Genomic DNA, 14,701 nt, shown 5'->3' with positions numbered 1-14,701 from the left:
CGAATTAGTCTATCATCTCTATATATATAAATGGCAAAATGTCTGTGTGTGTGTGTCCTTTATACAAATCCACAACTTTTCAGTTAGAGGGCTCGCACTTTCTATGGTCATTCAAAACCGTCCAAGGGTGGTCGTGCACATCTTTACATTTCCCCAGTCACCCCGCATAGCCATTAAAAAATCAATAGAAGTGACTTTTTTGTGAATTTTCTATCCAAAACCCAATCAAAATGCCCGAAACTTGATACGCCAATTGAATGCCAGCTAGCTGTATGGTCGGAGATTTGGACAGTACCCGCATGTATGTGTGCACGCACGCAGCTGTATATGTATGCACTAGCACTATGACCCGGCGTTGCCAGGTCATAGTGCTAGTTTACTCTACAATTGTTTTATCATCGATGCTGCACTTTCCCGTATCACCTGTTTCAACCTAACTGTAATGTATATATAGACAAACTATACCATTTTAATCCCAAGCAATGCCAGGTACCTCTGCTAGTAAATGGATAAAATTCTACAACAACAAATCCATCCATCTTCTACTCTCACTATTCCTGGGAGAGACATGAAGGTAGAATCTTCGGGTACTTCCTCGATAAGGTCCCATCAGAAGCAAGTGTCATGAGATTTTCTGCTTGGATCCCAAAAGATGATCAACTGAGACAATGGATATTATCTAGCCATCTCATTCGTAATCTACTCCTAAGTCTCCTTAAAGAATTCTAACAATTCTTTCCTGCGACATTCTAATCACATGTCTATAATACTGGAGCTGTGATCTCTCAATGCAGAATAGTAGCAGATCTACCTGAAGAAACTCACTGATCTTCAAGCTATGCCGGACGAATCAACAGAACAAAATCCTTTTATTGTCCTAAGATTACAGACCTTGTTTACTACTAACAAATGGCAAACATGGTTCCATCATTAACTTTTTATCTTTCAAATCAACCAAATGCAACTGCTATATAAATATTACTGATTACTGAAACCAGCATGACCTGTGATGAAAGGCATTTTTTTTAACCCTTTAGTGTTTAAACTGGCCATATCAATTGTCTTCCTGTTTTATGCTCAAACCAGCCAGCTCTGACCTCTCACACCTACCCTACAAAGTCATTCTAAAAATAAACAGGGACATCATCAAAATCTCAGAGTTACAAGATGCTGTACAATTAATTTTAAACGATATAATTAAACAGAGGCGCAGGAGTGGCTGTGTGGTAAGTAGCTTGCTTACCAACCACATGGTTCCAGGTTCAGTCCCACTGCATGGCACCTTGGGCAAGTGTCTTCTACTATAGCCTCAGGCCGACCAAAGCCTTGTGAGTGGATTTGGTAGACGGAAACTGAAAGAAGCCCATCGTATATATATATATATATATATATATATATATGTGTGTATGTTTGTGTGTGTGTGTGTTTGTGTGTCTGCGTTTGTCCCCCTAACATTGCTTGACAACCGATGCTGGTGTGTTTATGTCCCCGTCACTTAGCGGTTCGGCAAAAGAGACCGATAGAATAAGTACTGGGCTTACAATGAATAAGTCCCGGGGTCGAGTTGCTCGACTAAAGGCGGTGCTCCAGCATGGCTGCAGTCAAATGACTGAAACAAGTAAAAGAGTAAAAGAGAGAGAGACTTTGCATTTGACAGAGTAATCTGAATGCTAAAGGGTTAAAGCTACAGTCTATCTAGGACTGCATCATCTAATTTTCTCTTCGTTTTAAAGAGATTTGCCTATTATGTCTAGCATTACGAGTAACCAAATAGAAGATCACATACTGGCTTATACCGGAACCATTTATTACTGAATTTCTTGTATTACCTTTCATAACAAGAAAAAAAACCCACATAAAATCACAAGGAAGTTATTTTAGTTTTCCCACACCAACTTTAAGAGTATCAACACATTAGCATAACAACAAACTTTTGTGATGTATTTTTAATGACTAGACTGACCTATGTATAAATGTGTTTCAATAAATTCACAATATGCTATAGAATTCTATGTATCATACTTAATTTCTTTTTCCCTAAACTCAATATCGTGATAACTGGTAGATAGAATACAAGGTGGTAGGGTGAAAATGTGTTCTCTGTACACTTTTATTAAAATAAAATATATTGACATAATAACTAAAGCTTTTTCTTTTTTTTTCTTGTACTATCAGGACATGAAACAGATCTTTTCGGTTTGAACGGCAGTTTTTAAAAATAATTTCCACGTAACTAAACACTTTCAAATTTCGCATACTGGTAGAATGTGGTTATAAAATCTCTTTTTTTTCTCTTGGCTTTATTGAGAAAATTCTATAGTTTGTAAGATATTTGTTGTTTTTTTTTCTTCAATTTCTGCAATTTCAACCAATCAATGACGTCCATTGAGGTGAAAACATTCTGTGCCATATGAATATGTCCCTCGTTTAAGAAACAGACTGGGTTTATTTACATTTGTGAAGAAAAAAGATACCCTTCCCCCCACCCCTAACCCTAAAACAGATTGAAATGCAATAGATCGATACTAGGGTCATAATTATGGGTGACAATTTCATATGACACCGCTAGAAAAAACTGCCATTCAAACCAAAAAGATCCCATGAAACTTATAGTATTTCATTTTTGGATTTGGTTTGCAAGATTCTTTATATGAGTTTGTGTATTGAAGCATATTCTGTTGTGTCTGGGGAGAGTCATTTTCTCTTTGTGCCTTATAATTTAACACACTCATCGATAAAGTTTCCACTCATTTCTTATTTCTATTTCCTAAAATTTTCGTTGCGTCTTGCAAGACTATTGAAAAGGTTGCAAGACGCAATGGAAATTTTAGGAAAATAAAAATAAGAAATAAGTGGCAATTTTTTCCAGTGAGTGTGTTAAATTATAAGGCACAAAAAGAAAATGACTCTCCCCAGAATAAACTTGCAGTAGCTTGCATTGAAATCCTGTGTTTATTAGATGATATTTATATCTTGCTGGATAGTGTACTTTTCATTGGTTCTACTGGTAATGGAACAATATACTATATATATATATATATATATACCAAATATATACGTTTTTATTATTATGATGCAATTTTCTTAATCATCGGCATATCATTGTTATTTTTATTTTAATATTCTTTTATATAATTTTCTAGATGGTGTAATTTAATTGTTCATTTTGAATTGATAAAAGGTGGTTTTTTTCTAATTTATATATATATATATATATATATATATATATAATATATATATATATATATATATATATATATATATATATATATATACATCAGGTCATCCCATAAGTTCTGTCTGATTTTACCTTTTTTAAAATTGAATGAAATTTAATAGTATTTTAGAATGTCTAATGGAATTAAAATTATTTTTATGCACTTGTGTACATTTAAACTAATTAAATATTATTTTACAGAATAATAGAATTCAAATGTCTTTTGATTGAAACCCTTTCTAACATGGAAGTATCCATAGAGCATTTGAGGCACATAATGCTTTAATGAATAGAAAAAAAAGGAAACTCTGCAGCCGAAGTGATTCGAAACATTCTCAGTTTATGCGATTGAATAACAAACTTCTTGACTACACAACTATATCTGTGCCTAATTATACTGCCTCTTCCTCCTCTTCATCATCATCATCATCATTTAAGGTCCATTTTCCATGCTGGCATTGGCTGGACAGTTCAACAGGAACTGGCAAGTCAGAAGACAGCACCAAGCTCTACTGTCTGCTTTGGAATGGTTTCTATAACAGGACACCCTTCCTAATGTCAATCACTTTACAGAGTGCACTTGGTGTTTTTTTTTTACATGGCACCAGCACCAGTGAGGTCTCCAAGTTCCTTGCAAGACAATGCCACTTCAACTGAGCAGAATACGGACAAGAGGAATAAGAAACTACGACAGAGGCAGAGGAAAGGTGTCATGCTGAAGAGGCAAATATATAGCTTGAGAGAGAGGGGGGGGGGGGAGATGTGAGGTCCAAGTACAAGTCCATATGTGGAAGGAAAATAAAATAAAACTTACATCAGTGTTCACTAGAAACTCAGCAACCTCGTTAATTTTCATGGACCTAATACACTTCTCCCAAACATCAAACTTGAATTTCTTTCCCAAAAGTAACTCCATGGGTTTCCCCATTTTACGACTGTCATCCAGAATGGTGCTATCTTCATCGCACATTTTGGTAACATAGTGGAATGTCAACTGAAAATAACAAAAAAAAAAAAAAAATAACAATAAAGAAATACACAATGATAAACTGGCAGTTATCTTTCGTCTTTTACCTGTTTCGGTCATGGGATTGTGGCCATACTGGGGCACTTTCTTGGAGGGTTTAGTTGAATAGATCAAGCTTAGTATTATTTACTCTATCAGTCTCTTTTTGCCAAAGCATGAAATTATGGGGGGGGGGGGTGTAAACAAACCAGCACATACAGCTATATATATATAAAATTTGAAGCTACCAGTGGAGAAATGGAAGAAATCAAATGACAAGAGAAAAAAGCTCAATAAAATCAACTTTGTCCTCCACCAACTTTACCATGCAATCAATGCCATCAATTCTGCTATGTAAGAATTGGTCTACAGAGTTATCAACAGCATCACCATAAAGGAAGCATTCAACAAAGAAGAACCTGAAATCTTGGCTACAAGATAAAGCCACAGTTGATAAAATTATATATATGTAAGTATGTATGTATGTATATATATATATGACGAATGAAAGACGGAAGATGGAATATACAAGAAAGTGACTGCGCTTTACTAGTAAGCTAACAGGTGTAAACCATTCTTTTTATTATCCATTATATATATATCTAGCCAAAGATAAGCCCCTGTACCTGGCTTTCGTTGACATGGAGAAAGCCTTTGACAGGATCCCCCGATCCCTTATCTGGTGGTCAATGAGGAAACTAGGAATAGATGAATGGTTAGTGAGAACTGTGCAAGCCATGTACAGGGACGCTGTCAGTAAGGTGAGGGTTGGCAACGACTACACAGAATAATTCAGGGTAGAGGTAGGGGTCCACCAAGGGTCAGTCCTCAGTCCCCTCCTATTTATCATAGTCCTCCAGGCAATAACGGAGGAATTCAAGATAGGATGCCACTGGGAGCTCCTCTATGCTGATGACCTTGCTCTAATTGCTGAGTCACTGTCAGAACTGGAGAAGTTTCAAGTGTGGAAACAAGGATTAGAATCGAAGGGCCTTAGAATCAACCTAGCTAAAACCAAAGTCCTAATAAGTAGGAAGGCAGGCAAACCACAAATCCCTTCAGGTAGATGGCCCTGCTCAATCTGTAGTAGAGGCATAGGTAGAAACTCTATAAGAGGTACCCAGTGTAAGCTATGAACACATAAGAGGTGCAGTAATATCAAAGGAAGGCTAACTGGGAAGATAGTTTTTCTATGTGGCAGATGCTCAGGAGCAATAAACACTGAAAATGCACAGAGAACAACTTCTGCCACATTCCACGGAGAAAAACTAGAAGAAGTTGATAGCTTCTGTTACCTAGGTGACCAAGTCAGTAGCGGGGGAGGGTGCGCCGAAAGTGTAGCTGCTAGTATAAGAATAGCTTGGGCAAAGTTCAGAGAGCTCTTACCTCTGCTGGTGACAAAGGGCCTCTCGCACAGAGTAAAAGGTAGATTGTATGACACATGTGTATGAACAGCCATGCTACATGGCAGTGAAACAAGGGCTGTGACTGCTGAGGACATGCGTAAGCTCGCAAGGAATGAAACCAGTATGCTCCGATGGATGTGTAATGTCAGTGTGCATACTTGACAGAGTGTAAGTACCTTGAGAGAAAAGTTGGACCTAAGAAGCATCAGATGTGGTGTGCAAGAGAGACGACTGCACTGGTATGGTCATGTGGCAAGAATGGATGAGGATAGCTGTGTGAAAAAGTCCCACAACCTAGTGATTGAAGGAACCTGTGGAAGAGGTAGACCCAGGAAGACCTGGGATGAAGTGGTGAAGCACGACCTTTGAACTTTAGGCCTCACCAAGGAAATGACTAGTGACTGAGACTTTTGGAAATATGCTGTGCTTGAGAAGACCTGGCAAACCAAATAAGACCATAACCTCGTGGCCTATGCATACCTTACTGGCAGCTGTGCTGGTGGCATGTGTAAAAAGATTCAAGCGAGGTCATTGCCATTGCCTGCCTCCCCTGGCACCTGTGCCGACAGCACGTAAAAAGCACCCACTACACTCTCAGAGTGGTTGGTGTTAGGAAGGGCATCCAGCTGTAGAAACTCTGCCAGATCAAGATTGCAGCCTGGTGCAGCCATCTGGTTTGCCAGTCAGAAAACAGGATTTAGAAGCTACTATTTGCTGCATGATAGCTATCATAAAATGAAAGCAAAAACATTTCAACAATGAAGTTTTAAAGAAAATGAAAGCAATTACATGTCACATGAAGAGAAAGGTTGAGGAGTAGCACACGTGAGTGATATACATACATGCTGAGAGGGAGTGTGGTAAATATGTATAGAGAGGGGAAAGCTTAAAAGTCAAAGAGAGAGAGAGAGAGAGAGAGAGAGAGAGAGAGAAAGAGAAATAAAAAGATAAAGTCACAGAAAGAAGTAGACATGACAATATGAAAGTTGAGCTTTTTCTCATATCAAATTATATTTTTTTGATTACTATTTACCAAAATCCTTGTATTTGGGATGCAGATTTCAAAAATCAAATCTGTTTTTCTCAAGGATACACTGTTTCAGAGCCTTTTGGTGATATACACTCATACACTCTCATTTATGTGTGTGTGTGTGTAAGTGTATGTATGTCTGTGTGTGTAAAAATATATTCTTTATTGTTTCACTTGTTTCAGTCATTTGACTGCGGCCATGCTGGAGCACAGCCTTAAAGAGTGTTTTTTTTTAGTTGAAGACACTCTTTGTAAGCCTAGGACTTATTATATCAGTCTCATTTGCCAAACTGCTCAGTTATGGGGACGTAAACATACCAACATCAATTGTCAATTAACTGTGGGGAGACAAACACAGACAATACACACAGACACACACACACATAAATATATATAATATATATATTATAATATAATATATATATATATATATATATATATAATATATATATTATATAATATATATATAATATATATATATATAATTATATATATATATACACATACATACATACATATATATATACATACAAACCACATACCCATATATATACAATGGGCTTCTTTTAGTTTCTGTCTACTAAATCCACTCACAGGGCTTTAGTCAACCTGAGGTTATAGTATAAGACACCTGCTGAGGTGACATGCAATGAAACTGAACCCAGAACCATATGGTTGGGAAGCAAGCCATTTACCACACAGCCACGCCTGCACCTATTAAATGTATGCATGTATTCAATACTATTTATTTGGGATATTCATTCATTTCTAACATGATACAGTAACAACATTTAAAGCTGTACTTGCTTCTTCAAACACAGTGAGTGACCATACAGAGCTTCTTTTTTCCCCATTTGGCTCCAGACAATGATGATAACGGAGTAATGGATAGTAATAACGAAGCTACTAGGACTTTGAATTTTCTATGAAATTTCCATTTTATATGAACAATCTATTACTTACAAGGACCGAGTTAAACCGTTTGATTAATTTCTTGGAGCGAATGTATGGAACAGATCAAATAAAACTCTCTAAATAAGAACAGATAAGGAACTATACTTTATACATCTGCTGTGGCTGGATGTTTGGAATGGAAGAGGCAAATAAAAATATATAGTGATTTCATTTCTTTTGCCCGAATCATTTTGTAAATGCCTGAACATCTCAATTTCCTATTTCCACCAATCCCATTTAAACAATGGCTTCATTGCTTCAACAAGCAATATATAACAGAATAGATGCTGGTTTGACTTGTAGGTGCAGGTATGGATGTGGGAGCAAGGAGCTTGCTTCCCCAACTATGTGGTTTTGGGTTCAGTCCCACTGCAGGGCACCTTGAGCAAGTGTTTTCTACTATAGCTCCAAGCTGACCAAAGCCTTGCTAGCAGAATTGGTAGAAAAAGTCCATCATCATTATCATCTCTTGTTGCCTTTTCCATTTTGGCATGGTTTGGATGATTTGACAAGAGAAGATGCGCCAGGACTGTACCAAACTCTATGTCTGCTTTGGCATGGTTTCTACAGCTGGATGCTCTTCCTAACACCAACCACGTAACAGAGTTCTTTTTATGTGACACCAACACTAGTGAGGTCACCAAGAACCTGCAATATAAGACCTTCAACTGAATGGGGTATAGAATGGAAAATCAACCCCTTTAGTCACTTTGTCCAATGTACTGGACAATTTTTCAGAGAAAAATTACAAAAGAAATATAAATTATAATGAAAAAAAAAACTACCCAGTACACTCTGTAAAGTGGTTGGCATTAGGAAGGACAATCAGCCATAGAAACTGTGTCAAAGTAGACACTAGAGCACAGTGCGGTCCTTTGGAACGTTCATGTTAAATGATGATGATGATGATGATATATACGTTAATCTGGGAGCCAGTTTTTAATCATATTTGGTACTCTTCATCTTTCTTTCTTATACACACACAGAGATAGATATAAATATAACAGGTTACCACAAACTTTTGTCATCCAAATTCCACACAAATTATGGGTCAACATGAGGCTAAGGCTGAAGACATTTGTTGAAAGTGCCATGCAGCAGGATTGAACCCATGACTAAGTGATTGTAAAGCAACCAACCTATCAACTATTTCTCTTACCCAAGTACTATGCAAAGGGACTGAACCTGATAACAAGGTTGAGAACCAAGTTTTTAAACACAGAATCATACCCTTCTCTCCTGGATATAATTTGGGAGGGGGTGCTTTATATTGGATTAGTTTCCATTCAAAGAGCATTCCATTACAATTCCAACTGTATAAGAATGCCTATTTTAACAATTCCTGCCATGACTTACTTAACCATACCCTAAATTTTTCAGGCTACATAATTTCCACCACCAATATCCATATTTCTTAATACCAAAACATGCTTTTTTCAATAACATTTGTACCATCTCAAAGAACATTTTAGTGCTGTGTGGTAAATATATTCTGAAACCATATTTTCTACAAGCTTTAGATAAAAATCAAGTAAAGCTGGATGTTTGTACACACTTATGTACTTATGGTGTATACATATGTGCTGGTGCATGTGTTTTGCTTACCATGCTGTGGTTGTTCATTAACCCTTAGTCAAACACATTCAAGTCATGACTATCCTGTCTATTTTTAGGGATACCTAGGACAATATTATTTAATGAACCATCCTGCATTCTAAGTCACTAGTGTGTGATTCAAGGAAGATTCAACTGTTATTTTTAGCAGCTTGAGCAATTCTGAGAAGGTACTTTTTTGAAGGCTCATTTATTTTTTTTTTGTTTACCTATAAAATTTATCAAGTAAAAAGAAAAAAAAAATTGTAGGCTTGGCTGGTAACAAGTTTGCTTCCAAACCATATGGTTCTGGGTTCAGTCCCACTGCATAGCACATTGGGCAAGTGTCTTCTACTATAGCCTTAAGGTGACCAAATCTTTGAGTGAATTTGGTTGACAGAAACTGAAAGAAGACCAGTTGTATTGTATCCCACCCACAAGGGATTGATGCAGGATGTGTTGAAATGATCATTGTGAGCAATAAAGTTTCTTGTATATTCCATCTTTATCATATGTTTTGTTTGTTTTTGTTCCTACTCAAGCCATGCCTGGCTCATAAGGGCCAGTTTCTCAGTTTCCTTGGCGTATAGGTTCCCCAACTGGACGGAACGCTGGTCCGTCGCAGGTGAGCTGCTTGATGCAGGAGGAAAGAGTGAGGGAAAGTTGTGGCGAAAGAGTCAGCAGAAGTTCGCCATTACCTTCTGCCGGAGCCGCGTGGAGCTTAGGTGTTTCGCTCATAAACACACACATCGCCCGGTCTGAGATTTGAACCCACGATCCCTCGACCGCAAGACCGCTGCTCTAACCACTAGGCCATGTGCCTCCACATATATCTGTATGTGTATATGCGTCTGTATTTGCTTCCTCTATCAATTGACAATTGGTGTTGTTGTGTTTACATCCCTGTAACTTAGCAGTTTTGGCAAAAGAGACTGATAGAATAACTACCATGCTTAAAAAATAAGTACTGAGGCCAATTCTTTTGCCTAAAAAAATCCTTCAAGGCAGTGCCCCAGCATGGCTACAGTTTAATGACTGAAACAGAAAAATATAAGAAAAGATAAAAAATAACAGAGTTGATGTTTGAGTAAGTGTTCGGTTTACGACTTTCGCTTTGGCTTGGTATAAAGGCAAAGTGTTTTAAAAAAAGATGGAATGTCTTGATAAACAAGCATAAGGCAATTGTTAATTCTTAATATCAAATTTTACAGTTGTTCAAGTTTTATTTTTTTTATCTAGGATTTTTTTTTCATGTTTTCTCATTTATTTAAAAAAAAAATTCTAGGCACAAGTATGGCTGTGTGGATAAGAAACTTGCTTCCTGACCATGTGGTTTTAGGTTCAGTCCCACTGCATGGCACCTTGGGCAAGTATCTTCCAGGCTGGCCAAAGCCTGGTGAGCAGTTTTGGTAAACAGAAACTGAAAGAGGCCTGTCATGTGTATGTATGTGTTATATGTATATATATTTGTGAGTGTATGTATCTGTATGTGTGGAGGCGCAATGGCCCAGTGGTTAGGGCAGCGGACTCGCGGTCATAGGATCGCGGTTTCGATTCCCAGACCGGACGTTGTGAGTGTTTATTGAGCAAAAACACCTAAAGCTCTACGAGGCTCCGGCAGGGGATGGTGGTGATCCCTGCTGTACTCTTTCACCACAACTTTCTCTCACTCTTACTTCCTGTTTCTGTTGTACCTGTATTTCAAAGGGCCGGCCTTGTCACTCTCTGTGTCACGCTGAATATCCCCAAGAACTGCGTTAAAGGTACACGTGTCTGTGGAGTGCTCAGCCACTTACACGTTAATTTCACGAGTAGGCTGTACCGTTGATTCGGATCAACCGGAACCCTCGTCGTCGTAACCGACGGAGTGCTTCCATGTATCTGTATGTGTGTATATATTATATGTATACATATTTGTGTGCGTTCTTGTCTTGATGTCATATGGTAGTTGTAAATGAGCATCATCATCATCATACATGCCAAGTTCTTCATTTCCATTCTTTTATGAAAAACATGTCTGGCTACTGTCAAATATTATCTTGCTTGGAAACAGGTGAGAGCTGGGGGCAAAGAAGGGCATATGTCATGGTGACACGAAGGACATCTGTCGAGGAAAGAGAAAACCTGCCTCAATAAATTCCGTTTGACACATGCAAGCCTTGAAAAGTGGGTATTAAGGGGGATAATGATGATGATCATGATGACGACGACGACGAACTTTTATTTAATGAAATCGATTTTGAATTTCATTTGTCTCACACACACACACACACACAGAAGCCAGAGTGCTACAAGTAGCTTGATTGGCATAAGGTGGTGTTAATGACTGCCTTAATAAGCATTCTGAGATCAAAGTAGTTAACCTTCTTGAAAGCTGATGGTTGCAGAGGAAATAAATAATAGTAAAACACATGGACAGGGTAGGAATTCCAGAGGGTTGACACCCTAGCGTATGGACGGTACATAAGCGGTTAGCATGAGCCTGGTTATGGAGATATGCAGGTGATGACAGAAGGGGAGATAAGTGAGTAGGGTGTGTCTGAATGAATGCAGCGCAAGACCACGCAAATTTGAGGTGCACGGGCTACAAAAATAGTGATAGAAAAGCAAAGAGAAGGCAGACATCACATTGCCGTGCCAGAGGTTGGAGTGCTTTTGAAATGTGTATAAGAAAGAAACTTAAGACAACCAGCCAGGTGGTTTTTCTCAGAGGGTGCACCAGCATCATTGCAGATGTGAAAGAGGCACTCCGTCGTACTTCCACCTGAACTTTGTAGAGAGCTGTTGTTGGGGTCTGAAGTACTTTCTGGTCCCGAACAGGAAGGCCTGTCTCTGTGATACATTCTTTTTTAAGTATGTGCGACAACAGGTGAAACCGTCCGTAACGCTCAGGCCTAACATCCGTAACAACCTTAAGCTTTCCAGTTGCCCTGTTCATGTTCAAGTAAGGTGTTTATTGACGTGTTTTTGACATTTGTCGATTGTGTCTAAATGCTTGGCATGACTCCATTCAAGAATATTTTCAAGGGTTCTCTCGTGGAATTAACGCGGGTTTGGTATATCCTGTTTAGGTTGCATGTGAATGACACTTGGGTGTGGAAGATTAGGACGGAAAAAGAAAAAAAGGATGTTATCATCAGCGTAGGAGTGGTCGTTGGAGAAGACAGCATGTCGGTCTTTGATGAACCGAATGAAGAATACGAAGAAGAATACCTAACTCTGGGTTATTGTCGGGAAGCCTCCGATCCAAAAGACGAGAGATGGACTGAACGTACAAGTCGTTTTGGTAGCAAAATGGATGAAATGCGACAACATTGTTTACACCGAATTTCTCAGGCGAGGACCCTCAGGAAAATGACATGCAAGACTAGGTTTCTAGTAGATTTGGCTTTATGAAAGCTGAACTTGTAACCACTAAGGAGGGAGATTCGAGACGTAGAACATGGTACAGATGACAATCATCATCTGTTTTGAAATGTTGGAAGCCAGAGCAAAGTCAACAGTTGAAAATTATTAAATAAGAAGTGACAACAAAAAGGGCTCTTTTTGTTGTTTTTAATCAAAAATCTTTGGTTAAAAGGTTACGATCAGGTATTAAAATGCATGTAAGTATTCGATAATCTCGTATTCCTACAAAGCATTCCAGCTGCGAATGAAATTCTGACAAGGAACAAAAAAAAGGCAAATATTCGGTGGCGAAAGTAAATAGATAAGATCCGTATTATATACAACTGTGTAAAAAAAAAAAATTATGTATAAAGTAGAAATTAACATTAAAAGATTTAAAAATGCCTTGTCTTTCTCTACTAAGGTGTTCTGTCTTTTCTTTTTTTTGCGAAACTGGTTTGGTTTTTTTATTCCAATCTAAAGCGAAAGTCGTATTGGTTTGTTTTTTTTTTTTTTTGGTTTTTTTCTTACATATGGTAACTGATCGTTTACCGAAACTTGTTTCGATTTAAAATAAAATTAATACCTTCCATCCTTTACCGTCTGCATAGTCAGGAATTTCGCCTTGACCAGCGAAAAGAATCCTCTTTTGAATACCTTCTTCTGCGAGCGTCCTGAAGATATCAGCCATCGTAGATACAACCAAGGGAGATAATTCTCGTTTCATTCATTTGGCATCGAGCGGATTCTTTATTCTTTCTTCTTCTCCTTCCTCTTCTCTATAATTACATTCGCATCTCAAATGTTTTAATTACTTTTGGCGAACTTTGCGATCATACCCAATTAGATTCTACTTTACTGTACCTTTAAAAAAATTCTGTTCGGATTTTTATGGTTTGCGTATCAGAAATTCAGAATCTGAATCAAGACTATTGAAAATGTTGCAAGACGCAACGAAAATTTTAGAAAATAAAAATAAGGAATAAACGGAAATTTTACCGGTGAGTGTGTTAAATAATAAGGCACCAAAAGAAAATGACTCTCCCCAGACACAACAGAATATGCTTCAACACACGAACTCATATAAAGAATCTTGCAAACCAAATCCAAAAACGAGAATCTGTAAAATTTTCTTTAAAAAAAAAAATGTTCACTATCCAACCATTTAGACTCGTAGATAGTTTATTATCAGGAAAAAGAACTTGGTCATATAACAAGTGGTTCTTTCTGCATTCACACCATGTCTAAATATTACTACTTCGATATATTTCTTCCTTAATATTTTGGAGAACGTACTTATAATTAAAAGAAAAAGAAAAAAAAAAAGTTTTCAGATCTTATCCCGCATCACTTTTTGTTTATCTTCGGTTTTCGTATGTATATTTTTTTGTTTTGGAACAAGTTGAGAGTTCCGATGCGTGATCTCACCCTTCTCTAACATAACTACAGAAGTGCATTCCCTCGACTGTTTCCAAATAACTTACAGAAAGAAAGAAAAAAAGGATATTATCTTAATGAAATCTTTTTCAAATAATTTTTCTTAAATTTCGAGTTGCATTTTTCACATTAAATTCCAAAAACTGGAAACTGAAAGAAGCCCGCCTCGTACATATATGCGCAATTGACACGTGTGTGTTTCTCCCACCACCGCTTGAGAACCGGTGCTAATTTGTTTACGTCTCCGTAACATGGCGGTTCGACAAAGAGACCGATAGATTAAGTACCAGACCTAAAAAAAAAAGAATAAATACTGTTTATTTCGACTGAACCCAACAAAGCAATGCTCCAGCATGACCGTAGTCTAATGACAAACAAGTAAAAGATATAAGATGAAAAATAGCCTCTTTTTTTAAAAAAAGCTACGGGGAAGCAAAGTCTGTGGGACACACTTGTGTAGGTATGCCCTCATTCTTTTTCTGATTTGGTGGGAGGGGGGGGGGGGAAACAAACATATTCTATACACAAACTACAAATTACGATCGTTAGCAACCAGCTAGGGTTTTGAAAACATATACATGCCAAATGCAGTCCCTGTCTCTAACATTTTTATCGCACTATTTTCAGATTTTAATGTTTTAAATATCAGAATTTCAGAATTTACAAAATGC

The 14,701-nt window shown here is 37.6% G+C and overlaps 1 protein-coding gene across 1 annotated transcript in view; it reads right to left on the bottom strand.

Annotated features, from left to right (window-relative positions):
- Window positions 1–13,517, bottom strand: part of LOC115222564 (AH receptor-interacting protein) — a 39,429-nt gene extending 25,912 nt beyond the window's left edge. Inside the window, exons 1-2 of the mRNA XM_029792838.2 lie at window positions 13,180–13,517; window positions 4,032–4,211 (exon numbers count right to left, since the gene is read on the bottom strand). Of these exons, the coding sequence (XP_029648698.2) occupies window positions 4,032–4,211; window positions 13,180–13,320 (321 nt within the window). The 5' untranslated portion in view covers window positions 13,321–13,517. The remainder of the gene's footprint in view (window positions 1–4,031; window positions 4,212–13,179) is intronic.
- Window positions 13,518–14,701: the final 1,184 nt, after the last annotated feature.

This window comes from Octopus sinensis, linkage group LG20, assembly GCF_006345805.1.
Source record: "Octopus sinensis linkage group LG20, ASM634580v1, whole genome shotgun sequence".
Classification (NCBI taxonomy): Eukaryota; Metazoa; Mollusca; class Cephalopoda; order Octopoda; family Octopodidae; genus Octopus; species Octopus sinensis.
This window is presented reverse-complemented; position numbering and strand designations above follow the sequence as displayed.